The sequence below is a fragment of the Aethalodelphis obliquidens genome, unplaced genomic scaffold, assembly GCF_003676395.1.
Source record: "Aethalodelphis obliquidens isolate GAN/ISIS:26980383/991018 unplaced genomic scaffold, ASM367639v1 scaffold117, whole genome shotgun sequence".
In the NCBI taxonomy this organism is placed as follows: domain Eukaryota; kingdom Metazoa; phylum Chordata; class Mammalia; order Artiodactyla; family Delphinidae; genus Aethalodelphis; species Aethalodelphis obliquidens.
The window spans coordinates 2,150,876-2,176,736 of NW_020838061.1; the positions used below are offsets into that span (position 1 = coordinate 2,150,876).

Sequence of the window (25,861 nt, forward strand, 5' to 3'; positions counted from 1 at the left end):
CCTTTCTTTCTTTCTTTCTTTCTTTCTTTCTTTCTTTCTTTCTTTCTTTCTTTCTTCTTCTACTAATTCTTTCTTTGTACTTTTTCTCCCTTTTATTCTGAGACGTGTGGATGTAAGGCTCTTGTTGCTGCAGCCAAGAGTCACTGCTGTGCCTCTGAGGTGCGCAAGCCAACTTAGGACACTGGTCCACAAGAGACCTCCCAGCTCCACATAATATCAAACAGCGAAAATCTCCCAGAGATCTCCATCTCAACACCAGCAGCCAGCTTCACTCAACAACCAGCAAGCTACAGTGCTGGACACCCTATGCCAAACAACTAGCAAGACAGGAATACAACCCTAACTGTTAGCAGAGAGGCTGCCTAAAATCATGATAAGTCCACAGACACCCCAAAACACACGACCACACGTGGATCTTCCCACCAGAAAGACAAGATAGAGCCTCATTCACCAGAACACAGGCACTAGTTCCCTCCACCACGAAGCCTACACAACCAACAGAACCAACTTTAGACACTGGGGGAAGACACTAAAAACAATGGGAACTACGAACCTGCAGCCTGCAAAAAGGAGACCCCAAACACAGTAAGAAAAGCAAAATGAGAAGACAGAAAAACACACAGCAGTTGAAGGAAAAAGATAAAAACCCACCAGACCTAACAAATGAAGAGTAAATAGGCAGTCTACCTGAAAAAGAATTCAGAATAATGATAGTAAAGATGATCCAAAATATTGGAAATACAATAGACAAAAGGCAAGAAACATTTAACAAGGACCTAGAAGAACTAAAGATGAAACAAGCAATGATGAACAACACAATAAATGAAATTAAAAATACTTTAGATGGGATCAATAGCAGAATAACTGAGGCAGAAGAACGGGAAAGTGATGTGGAAGATAAAATAATGGCAATAACTACTGCAGAGCAGAATAAAGATAAAAGAATGAAAAGAACTGAGGACAGTCTCAGAGACCTCTGGGGCAACATTAAACACACCAACACTCGAATTATAGGGGTTCCAGATTAAGAGAAAAGGAAAGGGACTGAGAAAATATTTGAAGAGATTATAGTTGAAAACTTCCCTAAAATGGGAAAGGAAATAGTTAATTAAGTCCAGGAAGCACAGAGAGTGCTATACAGGATAAATCCAAGGAGAAATATGCCAAGACACATATTAATCAAACTGTCAAAAATTAAATACAAAGAAAACATATTAAAAGCAGCAAGGGAAAAACAACAAATAACACACAAGGGAATCCCCATAAGGTTAACCGCTGACCTTTCAGCAGAAACTCTGCAAGCCAAAAGGGACTGGCAGGATATATTTAAAGTGATGAAGGAGAAAAACCTGCAACCAAGACTGCTCTACCCAGCAAGGATCTCATTCAGATTTGGTGGAGAAATTACAACCTTTACAGACAAGCAAAAGCTGAAAGAGTTCAGCACCACCAAACCAGCTTTTCAACAAATACTAAAGGAACTTTTCTAGGCAAGAAACAGAAAAGAAGGAAAAGACCTACAATAACAAACACAAAACAACTAAGAAAATGGGAATAGAAACATCTGTATCCATAATTACCTTAAATGTAAATTGACTAAATGCTCCCATCACAGAAACAGATTGGCTGAATTGATACAAACACAAGACCCATATATATGCTGTCTACAAGACACCCACTTCAGACCTAGACACACATACAGACTGAAAGTAAGGGGATGGAAAAAGTTATTCCAAGCAAATGGAAACAAAAAGAAAGCTGGAGTAGCAGTTCTCATATTAGACAAAATAGACTTTAAAATAAAGACTATTTGAAAGACAAAGTAGGACACTACATAATGATCAAGGGATCGATCCAAGAAGAAGATATAACAATTGTAAATATTTATGCACCCAAAATAGGAGTACCTCAATACATAAGGAAAATACTAACAGCAATAAAAGGGGAAATCGACAGTAACACATTCATAGTAGGGGACATAAACACCCCACTTACACCAATGGACAGATCATCCAAAATGAAAATAAATAAGGAAACACAAGCTTTATATGATACATTAAACAAGATGGACTTAATTGATATTTATAGGACATTCCATCCAAAAAAACAGAATATACATTTTTCTCAAGTACTCATGGAACATTCTAAAGGATAGATCATATCTTGTGTCACAAATCAAGCCTTGGTAAATTTAAGAAAATTGAAGTTGTATCAAGTATCTTTTCTGATCACATGCTATGAGACTAGATATCACTTACAGGAAAAGATCTCTAAAAAATACAAACACATGGAGGCTAAACAATACACTACTTACTAACGAAGTGATCACTGAAGAAATAAAAGAGGAAATGAAAAAATACCTAGAAACAAATGATAATGGAGACACGATGACCCAAAACCTATGGGATGCAGCAAAAGCAGTTCTACAAGGGAAGTATTTAGCAATACAATCCTACCTTAAGAAGCAGGAAACATCTCGAATAAACAACCTAACCTTGCACCTAAAGCAATTAGAGAAAGAAGAACAAAAAAATCCCGAAGTTAGCAAAAGGAAAGAAAGCATAAAGGTCAAATCAGAAATAAATGATAAAGGAATGAAGGAAACGATAGCAAAGATCAATAAAACTAAAAGCTGGTTCTTTGAGAAGATAAACAAAAGTGATAAACCATTAGTCAGACTCATCAGGAAAAAAGGGAGAAGACTCAAATCAATAGAATTAGAAATGAAAAAGGAGAAGTAACAACTGACACTGCAGAAATAAAAGAGATCATGAGAGATTACTACAAGCAACTCTATGCCAATGAAATGGACAACCTGGAAGAAATGGACAAATTCTTAGAAATGCACAGCCTGCCAAGACTGAATCAGGAAGAAATAGAAAATATGAGCAGACCAATCACAAGCACTGAAATTGAAACTGCGATTAAAAATCTTCCAACAAACAAAAGCCCAGGACAAGATGCCTTCACAGGCGAATTCTATCAAACATTTAGAGAAGAGCTAACACCTATCCTTCTCAAACTCTTCCAAAATACAGCAGAGGGAGGAACACTCCCAAACTCATTCTATGAAGCCACCATCACCTTGATACCAAAACCAGACAAGGTTGTAACAAACAAAGAAAACTACAGGCCAATATCACTGATGAATATAGATGCAAAAATCCTCAACAAAATACTAGCAAACAGAATCCAACAGCACATTAAAAGGATCATACAACATGATCAAGTGGGGTTTATTCCAGGAATGCAAGGATTCTTCAATATACGCAAATCAATCACTGCAATACACCATATTAACAAATTGAAGGAAAAAAAACCATATGATCATCTCAATAGATGCAGAGAAAGCGTTCGACAAAATTCAACACCTACTTATGATAAAAACTCTGCAGAAAGTAGGCATAGAGGCAACTTTCTTCAACACAATAAAGGCCATATATGACAAACCCACAGCCAACATCGTCCTCAATGGTGAAAAACTGAAACCATTTCCACTAAGATCAGGAACAAGACAAGGTTGCCCATTCTCACCACTCTTATTCAATATAGTTTTGGAAGTTTTAGCCACAGCAATCAGAGGAGAAAAGGAAATAAAAGGAATCCAAATCAGAAAAGAAGTAAATCTGTCACTGTTTGCAGATGACATAATACTATACATAGAGAATCCTAAAGGTGCTACCAGGAAACTACTACAACTAATCAATGAAATTGGTAAAGTAGAAGGGTACAAAATTAACGCACAGAAATCTCTGGCATTCCTATACACCAATGATGAAAAATCTGAAAGTGAAATCAAGAAAACACTCTCATTTACCATTGCAACAAAAAGAATAAAATATCTAGGAATAAATCTACCTAAGGAGACAGAAGACCTGTATGCCGAAAATTATAAGACACTGATGAAAGAAATTAAATATGAAACAAATAGATGGAGAGATATACCATGTTCTTGCATTGGAAGAATCAACATTGTGAAAATGACTCTACTACCCAAAGCAATCTACACATTCAATGCAATCCCTATCAAAACACCATTGGCATTTTTCACAGGACTAGAACAAAAAATTTCACAATTTGTATGGAAACACAAAAGACCCCGAATAGCAAAAGCAATCTTGAGAATGGAAAACGGTACTGGAGGAATCAGGCTCCCTGCCTTCAGATTATAGTACAAAGGTACAGTCATCAAGAAAGTATGGTACTGGCACAAAAACAGAAATATAGATCAACGGAGCAGGATAGAAAGCCCAGAGATAAACCCACACACATATGGTCACCTTATCTTTGATAAAGAAGGCAGGAATGTACAGTGGAGAAAGGACACCCTCTTCAATAAGTGGTGCTGGGAAAACTGGACAGGTACATGTAAAAGTATGAGATTTGATCACTCCCTAACACCATACACAAAAATAAGCTCAAAATGGATTAAAGACCTAAATGTAAGGCAAGAAACTATCAAACACTTAGAGGAAAACATAGGCAGGACACTCTATGACATAAATCACAGCAATATCCTTTATGACCCACTTCCTAGAGAAATGGAAATAAAAAGAAAAATAAACAAACGGGATCTAATGAAACTTCAAAGCTTTTGCACAGCAAAGGAAACCATAAACAAGACAAAAAGACAACCCTCAGAATGGGAGAAAATATTTGCAAATGAAGCAACTGACAAAGGATTAATCTCCAAAATTTGTAAGGAGCACATGCAGCTCAATAACAAAAAAAACAAATAACCCAATCCAAAAATGGGCAGAGGTCCTAAATAGACATTTCTCCAAAGAAGATATGCAGACTGCCAACAAACACATGAAAGAATGCTCAACATCATTAATCATTAGAGAAATGAAAATCAAAAGTACAATGAAATATCATCTCACACCAATTAGAATCACCATCATCAAAAAATCTAGAAACAATAAATGCTGAATAGGGTGTGGAGAAAAGGGAACACTCTTGCACTGCTGGTGGTAATGTGAATTGGTACAGCCACTATGCAGAACAGTATGGAGGTTCCTTAAAAAAGTGCAAGTAGAACTACCATATGACCCAGCAATCCCACTACTGGGCATATACCCTGAGAAAACCATAATTCAAAAAGAGTCATGTACCAAAATGTTCATTGCAGCTCTATATACAATAGCCCGGAGACAGAAACAACCTAAGTGTCCATCATTGGATGAATGGATAAAGAAGATGTGGCCCATATATACAATGGAATATTACTCAGCCATAAAAAGAAACAAAATTGAGCTATTTGTAATGAGGTGGGTGGACCTAGAGTCTGTAATATAGAGTGAAGTTAGTCAGAAAGAGAAAGGCAAATACTGTATGCTAACACATATATATGGAATTTAAGAAAAAAATGTCATGAAGAACCTAGGGGTAAGACAGGAATAAAGGCACGGACCTACTAGAGAATGAACTTGAGGATATGGGGAGGGGGAAGGGTAAGCTGTGAGAAAGCGAGAGAGAGGCGTGGACATATATACACTACCAAACGTAAGGTAGATAGCTAGTGGGAAGCAGCCGCATAGCACATGGAGAGCAGCTCGGTGCTTTGTGACCGCCTGGAGGGGTGGGATAGGGAAGTTGGGAGGGAGGGAGATGCAAGAGGGAAGAGATATGGGAACATATGTATATGTATAACTGATTCACTTTGTTATGAAGCAGAAACAAACACGTCATTGTAAAGCAATTATACTCCATTAAAGATGTAAAAAGAAAACAAAACCAACAAAAAGACTACAATGAGGTTTCACCTCACACCAGTCAAAATGGCTATCATCAAAAAATTTACATACAATAAATGCTGGAGAGGGTATGGATAAAGGACAACCCTCCTACACTGTTGTTGGGAATGTCAATTGGTACAGCCACTATGGAGAGCAGTATGGAGGTTCCTTAAAAAACTAAAAATAGAACTACCATATTACCCAGCAACCCAACTCCTGGGCATATTTCTGGAGAAAACCATAATTCAAAAAATACATGCAGAACAGTGTTCACTGCATCACTAGTTACAGTAGCTGGGACATGGAAGCAACCTAAATGTTCATCAAAAGAGGAATGGATAAAGAAGATGCAGTACATATACACAGTGGACTCTTGCATAAAATAACAAAATAATGCCATTTGTGGCAACATGGATGGACCTAGAGATTGTCATAGTGAGTAAAGTAAGTCAGACACAGAAAGACAAATACCATATCATATTGCTTATGTGTGGAATCTATAAAAAAGTGTACAAATGAACTTACTTAGAAAACAGAAGTAGAGTCACAGATGTAGAAAACAATCATTGTTACCAGGGGATAAGCGGGGGAGGGATACATTGGGAGGTTGAGATTGACATAAACACACTACTATATATAAAATAGATAACTAATAAGGACCTACTGTATAGCACAGGGAAATCTACTCAGTACTCTGTACTGGCCTGTATGGGAAAAGAATCTAAACAAAGAGTGGATATATGTATATGTATAACTGATTCACTTTGCTGTACACCTGAATGTTAACACAACATTGTAAATCGACTATACTCCAATAAAATTTTTAGAAAAAGAAATTAAAGAGGATCTAAATTGAAAAGGATCCCATGCTTATTGACCAGAAGACAGTTTTGTTTACATGGCAATAATACCTGAAGTGTCCTACATATTCAATGAATTTTCTGTAAAAATTCCAGTGGGATCTTTTTTAACAGAAATTAACAAGCTTAACCTAAATCCCATATGGAAAAGCAAAAGACCACAAACAGCTAAAGCTTTCTTGAAAAGAAAAGTTTAGAGACTCACACTCCTGCTTTCACAACTTCAATAAAATGCTATAATAATCAAGACAGTATGGTACTAGCATAAAGACAGATAAATAGATTAATGGAGTGAAACTGAAAGTCTACATATTTGCCCTTACATTTATGGTAGTTTGATTGACAAGGATGCCAAGTCAATTTAATGGGGGAAAGGATAGCATATTCCATAAATGAGTCTGGGACAACTGGATATCCCCATGCACAAGAATGAACTTGGATACCTAATTTACAATATATAAAAAATTAACTCAAATGGATCCTAAATCTAAATGTAATAGATAAAAATATAAAACTCTTTAGAAGACAATGTGGGTGTAAATATTAATGACCTTGTATTAGTCAATGGTTTCTTACATATGATACCAAAAGCACAAGTGAGTAAAGAAAAAAATAGATGTATTGGACTTTCTCAAAATTAAAAACTTGTGCTACAAATGATACAATCAAGATAGTGAAAAGACAATCCATGGAATGGAAGAAAATGTTTGCAAATCATATCTCTGATAAGGGACTTGTATCCAGAATATATAAATATCTCTTGCAATTCAACAATAAAATAGCAAATAATACAATTTAAAAATGAAGAAAGACTTTAGTCATTTCTTCAAGAAGATATACAAATGCTCAGTAAGCACATGAAAAAATACTATGCAACACTAATTATTGGAGAACTACAAATCAAGAGTGCAATGAGATACCACTTCCCACCCCTTAGAATGGCTACAATCCAACAGATGGACAATAACAAATGTTTGGGAGGATGGAGAGAAATTGGAATCCTCTTACATCACTGGTGGGAATGTAAAATGGTGCAGCTGTTTTGGAAAAGTCTAGCAGTTCTTCAAAAAGTTAAACAGAGTTACCATGTGCTCAGCAATTCTACTCTTCTTTATATACTCAAAGAAATGAACACATATGTCCACACAGATTTGTACCCAGATATTTACAGTAGCATTTTTCAAAATTGAAAACAGCCCCTAAATGTCCATCAGTTGATGAATGGATAAATAAAAGGTTGTACATCCATAAAATGGACTATTATTTAGTAACAAAAATCAATGAAGTACTGACACATGCTAAAACATGGATGAATCTTGAAAACATGCAAAGTGAAAGAATTCAGCCACCAAAGACCACATTTTGATTATCCCATTTATGTGAAATGTCAAAAACAGACTTTTGCTGAAACTATTCATAAAGAGTCACTTCTATTTGGTTTTGCTAAATTGTTGAGATGTAAGCTATGGTCGTACTGCTAACATGAGGAGAGACCCTGCCTAAGAATGACGTCTATCCAGGAAAGAGCAGAGCCAAAAGATATACAGATTTCTGAAGACATATTTTGATCACACAAATCCATCTGGACACCAAGCAATCCCAATTACGTGAATTAACTAATTCCCAGTTTAAGTTGGGTTTCTGGCATGTGCAACTGAAAGAGCCCTGACTAATATGGTTGGTTAAACAACTAATTATTTGCTTTTCACTTTCATTGTATTTACTGTATTGTAAATACAGTAAAAGTGTGCTCTTGAATTTTATTGACCATAATAGCTATGTCTTTTTGTGAACATTCATTCTTCAGTAGAATTATTGGCCAGCAGAAAACACCAAACTCTGTCTAGGGGCATATATATCAGTTAAACATGCTATAACTTGGATTATAACATAACCAAAGTCATATCCAAATTTCATTAAAAATACATTACTTTCTAGTGGTAATAGTTGTCCTTCCACCACTGGAGGGTTGGTTATGAGATGAATATATTTCTTGTCTCAACTTCGAGAGTTCCTTACAAATAAAAGACAATATAATCATTTGAAAACCATAGAAACATGAGGTAAGAGGTATGTTTGATAATTTAACAACGTTACTAAAGAATAATTACTTTTTTCCCTTCCTTTTTAGCCTTGAGGTAAGAATGTTCCAATCCCACTTGTTGAATTCCATATAGTCTTGCTTCATGGTACCTAATCAGTTACATTATAAGTCTCTGCAGGAATCCACTAACTGGTTCTATACTTAAGGGATAACATGAGATAGAATGGGCATGATTCTCAAGATGAAGATGTGAAAATTTTTGTTCCAAAAAGATTTAAATGTGTATCTATAGCAGAAAAATATGAAATTTCAATATGGAAGTAGATATTGTTTCATAACAGAAAATCTATCACTGAATGTTACTACAAATACCATTTGTTCAATAACAGCAATACAACATTAGCCACGATTTGGGTAGTTTCTTCCTTCAGTACCTATTTTATGACAGATCTTGGGCTACATGCTACAGACATAGAAAGGAATATAACACAGTCCCTTGCTGAAGCAGCTCACAGCCTTATTGGGAGTTTGACTGCCAATGAGGTAGAAAATCAATGTCTTAAAATTATTAAAGGCACAATAGCACATATTTTTTGCTTCAATTCTAGCTTTCATTTGAATTATTTCTCCTGAAATGTGAGTCTTCTACTTCTCGTAGGCACTCACATTCTACTTCATGAATAAAGTAAGTCTTGGAAACATGTCTTTTTATAGTTTGTGGGAAGTATTTATCCTACAGGGCTGAGTTGTATGGTTTGTCTCCACCTTGACCCCTTCTCTGTTACCTCCGATTGATGCTTTATAAGGGAATCCTTCTCTTCCAGCAAGCTTGTCAGTTCATGAATCTTGAATTGGAAGTCACTGCAACTTCCTTCTCTTCTTGAAACATCTTTTTGGTACTGATTTAATTGAGTCTAAGGATTTAAAAAGAACTAAGAATTATTATAATTCTCATTAACAAAATGGGTAACTGAGTTCCAGAGAGGTTAAGTGACATAAAGTCATACAGGTAGTTATGAAATGAAGAGCAAAATACCAATAGTTATAAACATTTAAAGAGCTTTATGAATGTAATATGTGAACTGAAATGCCAATTAGGAATTTCTCACTTTTTTAAGATTTATTGTTTATTTTTGGCTGTGTCGGATCTTAGTTGCAGTACATGGGATCTTCATTGAGGCTTCTACCTAATTGTGGCATGTGGGGTTTCTCTTCTCTAGTTGTGGCGCGCAGGTTCCAGAGCACATGGGCTCTGTAGTTTGTGGCAACGTGGGCTCTCTAGTTGAGGTGCACGAGCTCAGTAGTTGTAGCATGTGGGCTCTAGCTGCCCCATGGTATGTGGGATCTTAGTTCCCTGACCAGGAATCGAACCCGAGTCCCCTGCATTGTAAGGTGGATTCTTTATCACTGGACCACCAGGGAAGTCCAATAAATTTCTCATTTTTAAAAGGTGACTTTACTATTTAGGCTTAAGCATTACTTAAGTAAAAGTCCTAGGCAACAAGAATTAAAATAAAGCTAAGAAAACAGGTACTTTATATTCCTTCAAATACTAATTAAGGAAAACTCAATAACAAATATTATATCATAATTTGCAGTTCACAACATATTCCTCCTGCATGACTCATCTCAGTCCTCACAGCAGCCCTCCGAGATAAGTATTATTATAATCTTTATTTACAAAACAGGTAAATGAGATCCAGAGACACAAAGGCACAACAGCTACTAAGCAACATAGCTGCAACTCTATGACAAGTCTTCTGACTGCAAATCCTGTCCATTTCCCTTTTTACTGCATTATGTGTGCACAGATGGCTGTTTAGGTTAAAGTGTTATTAGTAACGTTCAGATGGAAAATAAACCAGTGGAGGACATCTGCAAGAAACATCAGCAGACTTTTGAACAAATTCTATTTTGTTTCATTTTGATTTTTGGTAAAGACTGTACATTATATTTGGAGAGAAAAAACTGTGGTCAGTTTTTCTATTAAAATATTTGAGTTTATATAACTACAATTAGGAATCAGTAAATTAAGGGTTAGTCAATTTGACCTAGAATGACAAAATAAGGCAATGTATATTTATTCTCACAAATATCACCTTAATTTTGATGCCAATTACAGGTATATAATTCAACAGTTCTTATCCATGTGCTTGACAAAACTCTTGCTAGCTATCATCCTTCAAAATCAAGTGAGGATATTTATGAAGTCAAATGCGGCTTCACTGGATAATCTTGAAAGTTGCTTGGCTGCATAGAGCAAGCTTTAGGCAAGATCATAAAGTGTTCCCCTGTCACCATAAATAAATAAATAGAAATTAAAAATCAACAACCCTGCACTTAAGGTCTTCTTTTGCTTTCCTAGAAAAGATGAAGCTAAATTACAAGACAATTTAACAATATTCCCTACATAGTGATATGTATTTAAAGAAATGGTTCTATGGCATACTCCTAAAACTCTACCTTTGGTTGATTTTTCTTTGTAGCATTAAACTTGAGACTATCATTATCTTATTAGAAAGTTTGTGCTGAACTGTGTATTTATGCAGTGTAGGATCTATATACCCTTAGTTTGCAGATCTCTCTATCTTTCTCCATTCTTAAGCTTTTTACCATCTCCATGTAATGGTTGCCAATCTCAGCCATTTTAGCCTGCAGCATCGGGCCTGTGCAAGTCTCTGAGAGCTACACAAGACAAAATAAATTTCTGTAGTTAGACTGTTATGAAAGAAACACATATTATATTACAAGACATTAATAGATGAAAACCACTTGATTAAACAAGACATTGAAATAATGAGAGTGATTTTTAGGAACTGCATTATACAGCTCAGATGGCAGTGAGTTAAGACCTAACTGCATGTGAGATCATCAGAAATCTGTATATATATATATATATATATATATATATATATATATATATATATATATATAGAGCCAATGCTAGGATTACAACCATATAACTAAGACAATAACACTCATTTAAAACAAAATTTGAATACCTGCACTCTAAGATTTTTATTCTCTTGCTCTAAATTACGCTTACAGTATTCCAGTTCTTTTAGTTTATATTCTATGTCTGATAGTGTATGCCGAAGAGAAAGATTGTTTTCTTCCAATGCTTGGCATTTTGAGGTTGAGTCTTGAAGTCCTTGCTGTAAAGACACAGTAAATAAGACAAATGGATTCTACTTTTTGGGAGAGAGTGCTTTTAGTTGATTAATTCAATGAAACAAAGCAAATATTGATATTTTTCCATGCCCAGTTTTCTTATATATTTAACTTTAAAAGGTAAGTTAAGGGCTTCCCTGGTGGCGCAGTGGTTGAGAGTCCACCTGCCGATGCAGGGGACTCGGGTTCATGTCCCAGTCCGGGAAGATCCCACATGCCGTGGAGCGGTTAGGCCCGTGAGACATGGCCACTGAGCCTGCGCGTCTGGAGCCTGTGCTCCGCAACGGGAGAGGCCACAACAGTGAGAGGCCCGTGTACCGCAAAAAAAAAAAAAAAAAAAGGTAAGTTAAATCAGCTATGAAAGACATCATTACCCTCACTTGCCTATCTTGAGTGAGAAGGAATCAAGGTCAGATGAATTTTCAGTGTACCAATCTAGCAACCTGACTCTTGCTGCTTTTTGACAATACCGTAACCTGCCTTTTAGTAGGCACCAAAATGACCATATGCCTGATTATGTGACAAATGAAAACTCAGCCAAATTTGGGACTGTCATGGGAATGAATTTTAAGAATGGACTGGCCTCAGAGACTCATTACGATTTCCTAAGAATCCTCTCTGCTCAGGTATCTGGAGAAATCTTCTAGAGTTCATTCATTCAGTTATTCATTGCACAAACATGTGTTAAGATCTACAAAAACTTTTTTATTGACACATTAGTAGATTAAATGAACGAGTGAACTTAGATTTTCAATATTTATACAATTTTTGTCACCCAACAAAACAGATAATTGTGGATAGTATATACTTTATATCTAAAATACCTGGGGTTATCTATTTTTCTGAGAGGGCTTCAGTATTTGGAAATACCTAAAGCCACTCAATTCCCATATGAAAAAATTGTTCCATCATATTTAATTTTCTGGATTATATCTCATAACTCCAATGTGCTAGTAATTGTGCATATGAAAAACTATCAAATTTATTATCAAAGAAAATGTCAACTTACCTGCTGCTGGCGATTATTTGCTCTCACTGATGCTAAGAGTTCTTCATACTCTTTTATTTGAGTTTCTTTGAATGCCAAGTCTTTCTCAAGTCTTATCTTGTCATTTTCCAGTGACTAGAAGCAAAATTATTTATGACTCAGAATTACAGAATCCTGTCAACAGTTATGTAATACAAAGACCTGTTTACATTGGAAGGTTTAAATAAGCACTTGTTTCATTTGTAATTGTTTAATAAAACGGAATTCTTAAAAGTTAATCAAACTATGGGATACAAAGGATTGAAAATTTAAAAACCTGCATCAATGGACATTTTGATGAATTGACTAATTGTAAGTACAATGAAGCAGAACCTTTTGAATTATTTTAATGTTTTTCGTCAATCTACAAAGACCCTTGTTAATCCCAGCAGGTGGTGAATTTTCAAATTAAGAGTCTAAATGTGTTCATCAGAACCCAGAAACAAGAAAGCCCACTCCAAAGTCCCCAAGGAGTTATTCATTGTATGGAAAGTATTCTGAATGTATCTAGCTGATGTCATGAAGAGCACCAATTAAAATAGAAAATGTTAAGTTCTTAGAGAAAGAAGTTTTCAAGTATTCAAATAAATTCAAAGTATGCTTTATTATTACAGAAAAGGGGAAATTATGAATCAGAGTCAGATTATTGTAATTTTACAAACTACTCCCTGGTTTTAAGCATTAAATTACCTTAGCGGTAAACTAAGTAGTAAGTGTTCACCCAACTTTCATTTTCACATTGGATAATTCTTTACTCCTCTCTCCCAACCCCAATTAACTATTTCAGGAAAATAACTATATCTGGGTGAGCACAATGTTGTTGTGTTGTATTAAATTTTAAAAAGGTATACTGAATGCTTTGATTTCTATGTTATGAAGCTAGGATCTAGAAAAGATTTGGAAAGAAAAATCAAAATAAATGTTACTGTCAAGTCATTCTGAAGATTTCCAAGCTCTTCCCGTATGTTGCTGAATGTGGACAGCACTAGCCGGAGTGATTTATCAGACATACCCCTCATCTGGAGGAAGAAAATTATTGATGGTTTATTTTTACTAGCATTTAAAAATAGGCAGTATAAGTAATAATAATCTTATTTTTTCTATTCCTACAAGCAAACTTATTAACAGTTTCATTTTTGATATGGCAATATTAGAATAGTGATGCAGGGCATTTGGTCAATAACATGCATTAGTAATCCAAGCAATATCCCTGAAGAGTACCTGAAGAGATCATAGCTATGCTATTAAAACAAGGGTCTCTTATTTTTTCCATGATAAAGTATCATCTTTCTCATGACAGAAATGTATCATCAAATTCTTAAACTTACTTTTCTTCTCTATTTAAAGATTAGAAAAGATGAGACAGTCAACCTTCAAGTAATAAATTGCATCTCCCTAAGTGTGTTGTCAAATGCATAGATTTTGCCTGAGTTGAGAAGAATCTAATACAAATTAAGTTTAACCTTGAAGTATAGAAATGTCTCAAAATTTAAAGAGGGAGAAAAACCCTTTAACTAGATTAAACTCATTTCTTCAAAGAAAAGTGGTTTTGAAAACAGGCAACTTCTGTTTCTGAAAAGATGGAGCAGAAATACTTTTCTCTATTTTTCCTGCTAAGTCTAACTAAAACCCCTGCACTTTATGTATAAAACAAACATAAAAAGACTCTGAAAGTTAAAAAAGAAGAATGAAGTCTGGTTGAGAACATTGGGAGCTAAGGAATAATACGGAAGTGATTTCCTGGGTTTTCTTTTTGCTTCATATATGAGTGGTATTGGGCAAACCAATAACAAAGAAACACCAGTGGATACAGACAACAAAAGTCCCTAGAAAAGCCTGCTCTTTCTACCCAAAGTACCATGAAAAGGGCAGCCTAGCAAGGCAGATAGCATTTAGATAATAACCAGTCTACTCCAGCCAAACACCACAGAAAAAACCTGCAACTCTATTCTACGCCCACCCAAACCATCAAAAGCCAAGAAGGGAACGTAGACTCTCTCTCTCAACCTCCCTGCTTGGGTGATGTCAGAGAATTCTTAGTGAAGTGTCAAGACTTTCATCATTGCCCAACAGAAATGAGGCCACTCACATTGCAGTGTCAGTAGAGGCCAACAAGGGAACAGTAACACAACACACCTCCCCATCCAAACCAGGGTGTTTTCAGTGGAAGCCTAGTAGAGAGCCACACTTCCTACACCTGCCAAGGAAGAACAAAGAGCTACTCCCCCAACCTGTGTCAACAGAGGCAGAATGGGGAACCTGGACTTCCACCCCCATGTGGCAGTAACAAGTCATGCCCCTACTTCCCCTGTTGCTCAGTATCAGAGGAGGTCTGCTAAAACAGAAGATGTGAATAAGATCCAAAGTCAGAAAACAGTACCCAAAATGTCCAGGTTTCAATTTTAAAAAAGTCACTTATTCTAAGAACCAGGAAATCTCAACTTGGTAAGAAAAAAGGGTTAATACATGCCAACATCAAGATATCAGAAAAGTTAGAATTATCTGATAAGGATTTTAAGGCAGCCATTTTAAAAAGGTTTTAAAGTGACTAAATGTCCATCAACAGAGGAATGGATAAAGAAGATGTGGCACATATATACAATGGAATATTACTCAGTCATAAAAAGGAACAAAATAGTGCCATTTGCAGAGACGTGGATGGATCTAGAAACAGTCATACAGAGTGAAGTAAGTCAACAAGAGAAAAACAAATATCACATAATATCACTTATACGTGGAATCTAGAAAAATGGTAGAGAAGAACTTATTTGCAAAGTAGAAATAGAGTCACAGATGTAGAGAACAAACTTATGGTTACCAAGAGGGGAAGGGAGGGGTGGGATGAACTGAGAGATTGGGACTGACATAAATACACTACTATGTGTAAAATAGATAACGAATGAGAGCCTACTGTGTAGCACAGGGAACTCTACTCAGTGCTCTGTGGTGACCTAAATGGGAAGGAAATCTAAAAAAGAAGGGATATATGTGTATGTAAGACTGATTCACTTTGCTGTACAGCAAGAAACTAACACAACATTGTAAAGCAATGATACTCTAATAAAAATTAATTTAAAAAACACACCAAATTAAAAAAAGTTTCAACAAGAAATTGCAAAGATTTAAAACAAATAAAAAATAGAAAGTCTCAGCAACAAAACAGAAAATCTCAGAAAACAAACAGAAGCTATAAAGAGTAACTAAATGAAAATTTTAGAACTGAAAACTCAATAATTAAAAAGCAAAACAAAAACAAAAACCTCAGTGGATGGACTAAAAAGCAGAAAGGAAAGCATAGAGCAAAGAATCAGTGAACTTGAAGACAGAACAATAGAAAATACTGAGTTCTGAACATCAGAGAGAAAATAGGTTGGAAGAAAATTGAACAGAGCCTCAGTGTCCAGTGGGAGTATGACATATATCTAACATTCATGTCATCAGAATCCTAGAAGGAAAAAAGAAAGAGGGGGGAGCTGAAAAAGTATATGAAGAAATAATGGCTGTAAACTTCCCCAAATTAGCAAAAAAAATACACAGATTTAAGAAGTTGAGCAAACCCTAAACAGGATAGACCCAAAGAAATCCATGCCTGGACATATGAGGCAAACTTCTTAAAACTGAAGATAAATTTAAAATCTTAAAAGCAGCAAAAGAAACCTTAACTATTGGGAATAGCAATTCAAATGACAGCCGATTTCTCATGAAAAATCATAGAGGCCAGAAGGAAGTGGCGTACATTTTTAAAGTGATGAATGAAAAGAATTGTCAACTACAAATTCTGTATGCAATGAAAACAACCTTTAGGAATGAAGGGAAAATCACATTTTCAGAGGAAAAGAAAAAGAATTTTTCACTAGCAGACCTACCCTTAAAAAAATGGCTGAAGGAAGTTCTCTGAAGAAAAAGAAAATGATAAAAGAAGAAATTTGGAATATCAAGAAGGAAGAAGTAACACAATAAGCAAAAATATAGGTAAATACAGTAGGCTTTCCTTCTCCTTTTGAATTTTCTAAATTATATTTGAAGATTGAAGCAAAATATATATATATATATAACACTGTGTGATGTGGCTCTCAATGCCTGTAGAGGAAATATTTTAAAAATTATAAATGTGGAGGTTAAAGAAAGATAAAAGAAGCAAAATTTTCTGCAGTTCACTGAAACTGATAAAATGTTGACACCAATACACGGGGATAAGTTATGGGTATATAATGTAATACTTAGAGCAACCCCTAAAAAAGCTATACTACGTGATACACTCAGAAGCACTAGAGGTAAATCAAAATGGAATTCTAAAACATATTCAAGTAATCCACATGAAAGCAAGACAAAGAAAACAGAAACAAAAAACAGAACAAACAGAAAACACAATGGCAGATCTAGCCCTAACATATCAATAATTACAACTTGGTCTAAATACACCAGTTAAAAGACAGATTGACAGAATGATAAGAAAAAACATGACCTCACTATGTGTTTTCTATAAGAAATTCATTTCAAAGATAATGAAAATTAAAATATACATAATGAAATTTAAAAGTTGGGAAAAAAGATATACCATGCAAACATTAATCAAAAGAAAGGAGTGCTATTGATATTAGATAAAAATAACTTCAGAGCAAAGAAAATTACCAGGAACACAGAGGGACATTACATAATAAGAGTCAGTCCACCAAGAAGACATAGCAATCCTAAATGTTTATGCACCAGACAACAGAGCTACAAAATGTATCAAACAAAAACTGATAGAACTGAAAGGAGAAATAGACAAACCCATAGATATAACTGAAGACTTTTATACCCCTCTCTCGGCAACTGATAGTACTGCTTAGAAGAAAATGAGCAAGAATACATAATACAATAATTCAACAATACCATCAACCAAAGGATCTAATCAGCATTTATAGAATACTTCATCCAACAACAGATGCACATTCCTTTCATATACCCATGGAACATATACCAAAATAGATCATATCCTTGACTATCAAACTTAGCCATTTCAAAAAAATTAATCTCATATGGAGTATATTTTCTGCCCACAGTGGAATCAAACTAGAAATGAATAACAGAAAGACAATAGGAAAATCTCTAAACACTTAGAAAGTAAACAATACACTTCTAAATAATCCACCAGTCAAAGCAGAAGTCTAAAGGGAAATAAAAATATATAAAACTGAAAGAAAATGAAAATACATATCATAACTTGTGGGACACAACTAAAGCCATGCTGAGAGGATATTTATAGCACTAAATGCTTACATTAGAAAAGAGAAAAGGTGTGAAATCAATAATCTAACTTTCTATATCAAGAAACTAGACAAAGAAGATCAAAATAAACCAAAAGCAAGCAAAGGAAGGAAATAATACAGACGAGAAAAAAAATCAATGGAAGTGTAAACAGGAAAACTATAGAGATCAATAAACTAAAATATAGTTCTTTGAAAAAAATCAATAAAATTGATAAACCTCCAACAAGACTGACAACAAAAAAAGAAAGAAGACACAAATCACTAGTGTCAGGAGTTAAATAGGGAAGAGTAATGCAGACCCCACAGATATCAAAAGGATAATAAGGGAATACTGTGAATAGTTATGCACATATAAATTTGATAATTTAGTTGAAATTGACTACTTCCTTGAAAAACACAGATTACCACAACTCACCCAACACGAAACAAATCATTTGACTAGACCTGTAACTACTAAGGAATTGAATTTAGAATTTTTTTAAACTGCTGAAAAATATATATCCATGCCCAGATATTTTCACTGAAGGATTATACCAAATGTTTAACGAAGAGTTAACACTATGTCTATACATTTTCTTCCAGAAAACAGAAAAGGAAGAGACATTTACCTATTCATTTCATGATGCTAGATTATCCTGACACCAAAATCAAAGCAAATACAAGAAAACTACAGACTAATGTTTCTCAGGAACTTAGATGCAAACATTCTCAGAGTTTTTTGAGGAAATAGGCCTTGAATGCACTTTGGATGGACATCCTGCCACCAGAAATAATATCAAGGATGTATCCAAGATTCAGGTTCTGCAGAGCATATGTGTTCTCCATACCACTGTCTCTTTACAATACAGACTGTGTGCCACTAAAAATATTTCATTTAAGTTTCACAGATAAGATGTCAGGTCCAATATCTGGATGATCAACAAAGATTTGAGACCAAATATCAAACTTAGAAATTTGCCTCACTAGACAAAACTAGAGTATCTTTAGAATCCTTTCTTGCAAACACATGTACTCTTCATTTTAGCCTTATTTCTTTAGCACCTATCTTGATCTGTCTTGGTCTGTCTCTCCCTTCAGTGTAGGGGAATTTACTGCTGCAGTGGTCTCTAGCATTCCACAATTCAGGAAAATCAAGTCATTGGCCTTTCCATCTGCCAGGGGTAGGGTAGGGAGGTATAGAAAGTAGAATGGAGAAGAGGAGGGCAAATCCTATAAGTTAGAGTCAGGTTGTGCTACAGCAGTGAGGAGAGAATAAGGGCATTCCACAGCCCGGAATATTTCTATAATGATTTCCTGAATGCTAGTCATTCAATACTAGTGTTTGATAGTCTGACCAAACTATAATGCAACCCTTGTTTAATCAAAATGCAATCAACTCTTGTGAAATAGGAATTTTATTTGGGACTTTCTGTCCTTAATTAAAGGAAACATCCTGGGCTAGTGGTTTGTTAGTGTTGCCTTCACAGCCACTCTTGACCCCATCTCACCTGCAGAATATAGCGAATTTGCTGTTTTGTAAATTCTGACAATCCTTTAGGAATCAACGATTCAGTGTCTTCTGACTGTAAGAAAAGAGAGGCTTATCTTTCAACAGATACATTTTAGTGTTTTAATCAGAGGGTCAGCAGACTTTTGTAGAGAGGGACGTGTTTTTATGGATATCAGAAGATTACTTCACTTTCTGGGTAATAGTTGCCACAAACTTTACTTCTAGTATTATCAGTTCTTACTTTTTAAAAAAATCATTGTACTACATACACCATGGAAAGAACCCTGAATTACAGGAAGTTTAGGGGGAAGTTTGGGGCAATCAATCAGATGTCCCATTTCTATTTTTTAAAAAGAGCAACTTAAAAACAAAAAGGTAGTCACTTAAATCCCATTACCACTTTATTTCCATGTATTTTTTAACAACTGGAAGTTTAGTTGGGTGGTAGATATGACACTTTAAAGGCTGATTTTTTAAATAATGAAAATTTGAGTAAATAAAATAAAATTAAAGGTTTACTGAGAATTTGCATAGAGCTGTGGTGACTTTTGAAAGATTATGATGTTGCCACAGCAACATTAAGAAGCTTCAACAAATTTTAAGTGAGAAGCTGAATTGAACTCAGTACTTCATAAAGACAATTTAGGGCTTACTGAATTATTGTAACAAATTCAGTACGTCAATACTTTGGAAATAAAGATGAAAATTAACATAAAAGAAGCCATTGTGATTGTTACTTTGAAATCAGTTCTTTCTCTATTTGATGACTTATTCCATTAAAAGTAACTATTACCAAAATGTATATACATAATATTTAGAATTGATACTTGAAAATATTTACTTCAAGTTGCTGGCTATTTGGCATGGGACATACAAGTTTTCGAAATACATTAAAACTAAATTTGCTATTTAATTAGTTAACGTAGATTTCAGTTTTGTAAAACAGAGTATGTAGTCAATGAACTTTTAAATGTTCTCATAAGCAAAGACAAGTTAAATCATAAGGTGACAGCTGATAAAACATTTTTTGTGTGAATGATTATTACTTTTACAATTATCACCTTTAAAGCCATTACAAAGATATAAATGGTTATATCATTTTAAAGGCAAAAGGATCATTATTTCTTTCACTAACCTGTTTCCAGTCTAATAAAAATACCAAACTAAAAACAATATTATTAATGCAAGTATCTGCTCTGTTATCTGCTTTGTTGTCAACTATATTTGATTTTCAACTCTTTTTGCACTTACCTCATCTGTAGACTCAAAGTCCTGTTTGCTGCAAGAATGAAAAAAAAAAAAAACAGACAACCTTAGGAAAATATATACATTGATCATATATAAATGTTAGTGTTCTAAATATTTTACCTTACTTTTTGATATATAACATATCAAGTGAAATTTATAATCCTAATGAAAAATTTAAAGCTAACTAAAATGGCACTTGACAAAAATAAAGTTAATTTTCCTGGAATTAGCTAATCTATTAAAAATGAACAACATCCAAATAACAAGCCAATATAATATGCAGAATTACTACCATTCATTAACACCGGTTTATTTGTGACTAGATGTAGAAGTCTTCAGTTTGGCAAAAAATACTATCTGAGTGAACAAATAACAATAAGTCATTTTCTATTTCCACCTTATTTTTCTCCTTGTATTGCTCCCTTTTAATGCTGATTCCAGCTTCTCCCTACAGTGTCTTTAAGTTATTCATACCCTTTTAGTCAAAACCAAAACTTGTAAGACTTCGCAATCTACACTAATCATTCAATCTACACTACAGTATGTATAGCAATGACAAAGCTTAAAAGGATATTGGAATGTTTACATAGGGACATAGCCTTAAGCAACATCACCAAAATTCTAGTGGGAAAGTAGAATTTCCAGCATCAAAATGAAGGTTTGTCCATGAGGGTTGGAAGGCCCTTTGTGAAGCCATGTTAGGTAGGCAAATGCTGCAAGCGAATTGTTAGTGGTTATACCAGTCCGGCACTGGCTCCTTTGGGGAATGGTGAAAGCTGAGAAGGATACAGTTCTAGCGTTGCCAGTGGCAACAGATAGGCCTTTATTTTTGCCTACTTGTTCCCCCTGCACTTCGTGGAAAAATTGGGTCCAAAATACATACGATGAACATACTTCTCAAACAAACAAACAAAAAACTGTACACATGTTCTGACAGCAAGACAAAGTATGTTAAAGTAAGACTATCTTAGGAAATCATAGATATATGACTGCCATATCGTCAGGTACAACAGAAACATATTTTAGAGATATAAGCTAGTACATTAGCTCCTACCTTTACCTTCTAAGTAAGTGCTTATGAGTAATATATTGCTTACAAAGATAAGTGGGTCACTCACTGTGCGAAACCTCTCGCATGCATTTATAGAAATACACAAGCTAATGTGGAGAATGAGAACTGAAGATTTCATTTCCTGAGGCATGACTGCATATGTGCAATTGTCTGTATGTATGTATGTGGTATTTCCTGGGTTGCTCAAAATATAAATTTTGGGGAGGCCCTAGCGAAAAAAAATGAAGTATCTTCTACTTTTTTAGTGTGTTACTGAAGTAACTGCATGCATATATTGGAAGCTAAAAGAAGTTAAAATATGACTCACAATGCAGGTATAGTAGTCTTGCATTACTGTTAACTGGAATTATTATCACAATATTAATAGACCTTTTATGTTTAAAATCCCAATTCCAATGCCAACCTAGTACACATGTCCCTAGCCACTTACTTCTTTCTACAAATAAGAAAACAAAACAAAGAAACAAACAACAGCACTTAATACTGGAATTTACAAATGTAACCAAAATGGTTTCATAAGACAACCTTTCTTAATTCTGACCTTCCAGTCTACTTATTGCTGAATTGCAATTTAGAAAGAGAAGAAAAGTGGAGAAAAAGGGGTGGGAGAGAGAGAGAGAGTGGAAACAAAGAGAGCAGAGGCGGGAGGTGGAAAGACCATTGTGGATTATATCTCCATTCAGTACAAGGTGATGGTGACTATAATTACAGTGGGCAGAAAAAAAAAAAAAGAGAGGCACTCACTATGTCATCTCACCTCCTAGGAAGGAAGGAATGTAATAAGGAAAAAAACAAAAGAAGAAATAAAAGGCGGGTGGAATGAAGAGAAAGAAACTGACAACCTTCTGACAAACAAAAACTTAAGCACCAAAATTTTATGAGACCCTCTCCACTCTGGAGTGTTTACTAATGTGGAGACCCCAGCTTTCTATTTTCTTTTTAGTATTTTTAGCTACTCTAGAAATTAAACTCAATGTTTTTCAGTGCTTAATTACACATTTAGGTCACCCATATACATTTATCAAAACCCTCAATGACAGGGAGTTATTTCAAAACCCCAGATTACATCTCTACCTGGTTGGTCATTATAAAACAATTTAACTTCCCTTGCTCAATTACTTTGTCTACTTCTAATTAGTATGAGACTAATACATTTGGAATATATTTAACTCTCATTCTATAAACCTTTATTGAGTAGCGACTTTGTCAAGGCCATGTGCTCTGAACTGGATTTCAGCAATCCAAACACAAATATTATCTTGTCCTGTACGTGACACAAACATAAGTGATCTAAGGCAAAATTTGAGCAATGTAAAATTGGTCTAAGTCCTCCAACGTTTTCAAATTTGATGATTCAAAAATTGATAATTTCTTTAATGTGTCTGCAATATGTTAAATAATTTAGAGACACATATCTAGTATGAAAGGTTAAGTGATTTGCCTAAGGTAAAAAGGTTCTCCCATAGGTTCTAGCCCCAGATTTGCCACTTTTGTGGCCTTAGGTCAGTGGTTCTCATACTTTAACATGTATCAGAATCCTCCAGAGGGCTTGCTGCTTGGCCTTACCCTAGAGTTTTTGATTCTACAGGTCTGTTTCCAGACCTGCATTTCACATGATGCTCCTGCTGCTTGTAAGTACATGTCTTAAATAAATCATTTATTGCTTATAACAAATCTATGAAATAAGTATTATTATAATCCCTATTTCACAGATGAAGAAACTGAGGTACAGAGAGGTTAAACAGGTTGCCTGATATTACACATCTAGTTTGTAACAAAAGCTGGGACATGAACCCAGGGTATGAACCCTGCATCTACAATCAGGGTACTTAAGAATATATGTCTCTATATGCTCTTGATTTTACCATGTGATACTTTAACAGAAATATTCACAAGACATGATTAATGCACAGAAGAGGAACATCTAGACAAAACAGTATCTAGAGAAGGCTTTGCAGAAAAGCTGAGTCATGGCTTATAGGTATAAGAGTACTCAAAACTGTTTGAATCCATCTCAAGCACTTAGTAGCTATGTGATCTTAATAACTTATTCTCTTTGGGTGTCCATTTGAAACTTTCTATGGTTACTGTACAAATTAGATAATATTCAAAAAGCACTTAGCACAGTGTCTGGCACAATAGTGGACACTCAATACATAATAGAGTACTCAGAATGAGGGGAAAGATTTTAAGGTAGTGACATTATGCAAATGAATGAATGTGTGAAATAGTTGTTTGGATAAGGGGAGAGGATATTGATTAGTATAAAACACTGATGAAGGCCTAGCTGAAGATGGAAACCATGCGTTAATAATTACCATGCGCTTTTCTCTGTGCTCAACTGCATGGATGTAGCATAAAGAAGGCATTCATTCATTCATTCAACAAATATTTATTAAGCACCACACTAAATCAGTCACCACACTAGGCACCAAGGAAACCAGGGTAAATGAAACAGCCCTCGGGGGGTAGTGTCTGAATTCTAGGGGTAGTGGGCAGTGAGTACTGGATAGAGGAAAAAAAGAAAACAATAGATAAAGCAGAGAGCTAGACTGATCCAGAGTTGGGATTTTGCTAAGTGGCAGGGACAATATGATAAAGAGGCAAGGCAGTTGAGGGTGATGCTAAGAGAATGGTTGCAATCATGAATAAGAAAGCAAGAAAAGTTGGGGAGGAGGGAGCTAATAAACAGAATTGTAATAAGCAGAGAGAAAAGAGAGAAGAGATTAAAGATCTCTGAGAAGTAGAAGAATCTAGTTGGTGAAGTTTATACTGACTTTCCTTTAACCTCCAGATTTTTCTGAGTTTATGGAGCTTTCCTAAATTTTGCCTGACAGATGACCACATATATGATGTGACTATGTAGTAGAAGGCAACTTTTGGAGTATAGCTTATGAAATTCATTTCATGACATAATGTGCTCTCATCTACACATGAATAGTTGATAAATTGTTTATGTTTATATATTTAAATAAGTATTATATATTATTATATAATATTATTGTATAATATACATATTTACATTAACTTATAAATAGATACTTGTATAATTTATATTTCATACATTATATGTAATATATAATATTAAAATAATACATGACATTTATAATAATACACAACCCTAAATGTATATTAAACTCTGGTCTTCATATGTTGAGCACACATCAATGGAAGATAAACAGTAGTGTGTTGGCAATGGGACTGTATCTTATATCATCAGTGTAATATCTTAAAACAAGTCATCGTATGCCACACATTTTTGGAGCTCCTTGTCTAAGTGGTTGCATTTTTCATCAAAGTACGTTAGAAAAGAAGATCCACGTAATTCTTTACTGACCCCAAAATAGCTGGTAAGATATCTTCAATGATTTTCATTAAGTACATTAACTCTTAAAATGAGATATTTCCTCAGATCTGCTCATACAGTTGCCTGTTTCCCCATTAAAAGTACTCAAGTTTTGCTGTAAACCTAAAATTGCTCTAAAAAATAAAGTCTATTAAAAAATACCAGGGTATTGTAAAATGTTTGAAAGCTACAACACCAAGCAAATGATATATTTACAGTACCTTCCTCCAATTCTCTGCAAATGTTCTAATAAGCAGTGATATAGATTTGTATTTTTACGGCATAGATCAGCAAGCAACTCTCCAAAATACTTGGGGTCCAATTTTTCAGGGCCATCATCCTGAATTATCACCTGAAGAAAATATCAATCACAATTATAAACAATATTAAGTTCACAGATATTTTGCTGTGAAATGAAAAAAGTGAAATAACCTATTAATACAAGTAACTCATCACAAAGTCATCACATAAATGAAGCCACTAAATTTTCTTTGTAGCTGATGTATACATTTTTCAATATGGGAGGAATTTAAAGGAAAAGCAACATTGTAATGGCATTTTCAGTTTCATTTCACTCAAGCCTAAGTGATCTAATGAATGCAAACCTTGAATAA

General features: G+C 34.7%; 1 protein-coding gene across 4 annotated transcripts in view; it reads right to left on the reverse strand.

Moving 5' to 3' along the window:
* Positions 1-25,861, reverse strand: part of POF1B (POF1B actin binding protein) — a 101,230-nt gene that overhangs the window by 15,842 nt on the left and 59,527 nt on the right. For all 4 annotated transcript variants that reach the window (XM_027097878.1, XM_027097877.1, XM_027097881.1 and 1 more), the window contains 9 exons: positions 25,469-25,599; positions 20,833-20,860; positions 19,580-19,654; positions 13,767-13,859; positions 12,823-12,936; positions 11,645-11,797; positions 11,208-11,327; positions 9,428-9,556; positions 8,530-8,612 (listed from right to left, as the gene is read on the reverse strand). In XM_027097878.1, the coding sequence (XP_026953679.1) occupies positions 8,530-8,612; positions 9,428-9,556; positions 11,208-11,327; positions 11,645-11,797; positions 12,823-12,936; positions 13,767-13,859; positions 19,580-19,654; positions 20,833-20,860; positions 25,469-25,599 (926 nt within the window). The remainder of the gene's footprint in view (positions 1-8,529; positions 8,613-9,427; positions 9,557-11,207; positions 11,328-11,644; positions 11,798-12,822; positions 12,937-13,766; positions 13,860-19,579; positions 19,655-20,832; positions 20,861-25,468; positions 25,600-25,861) is intronic.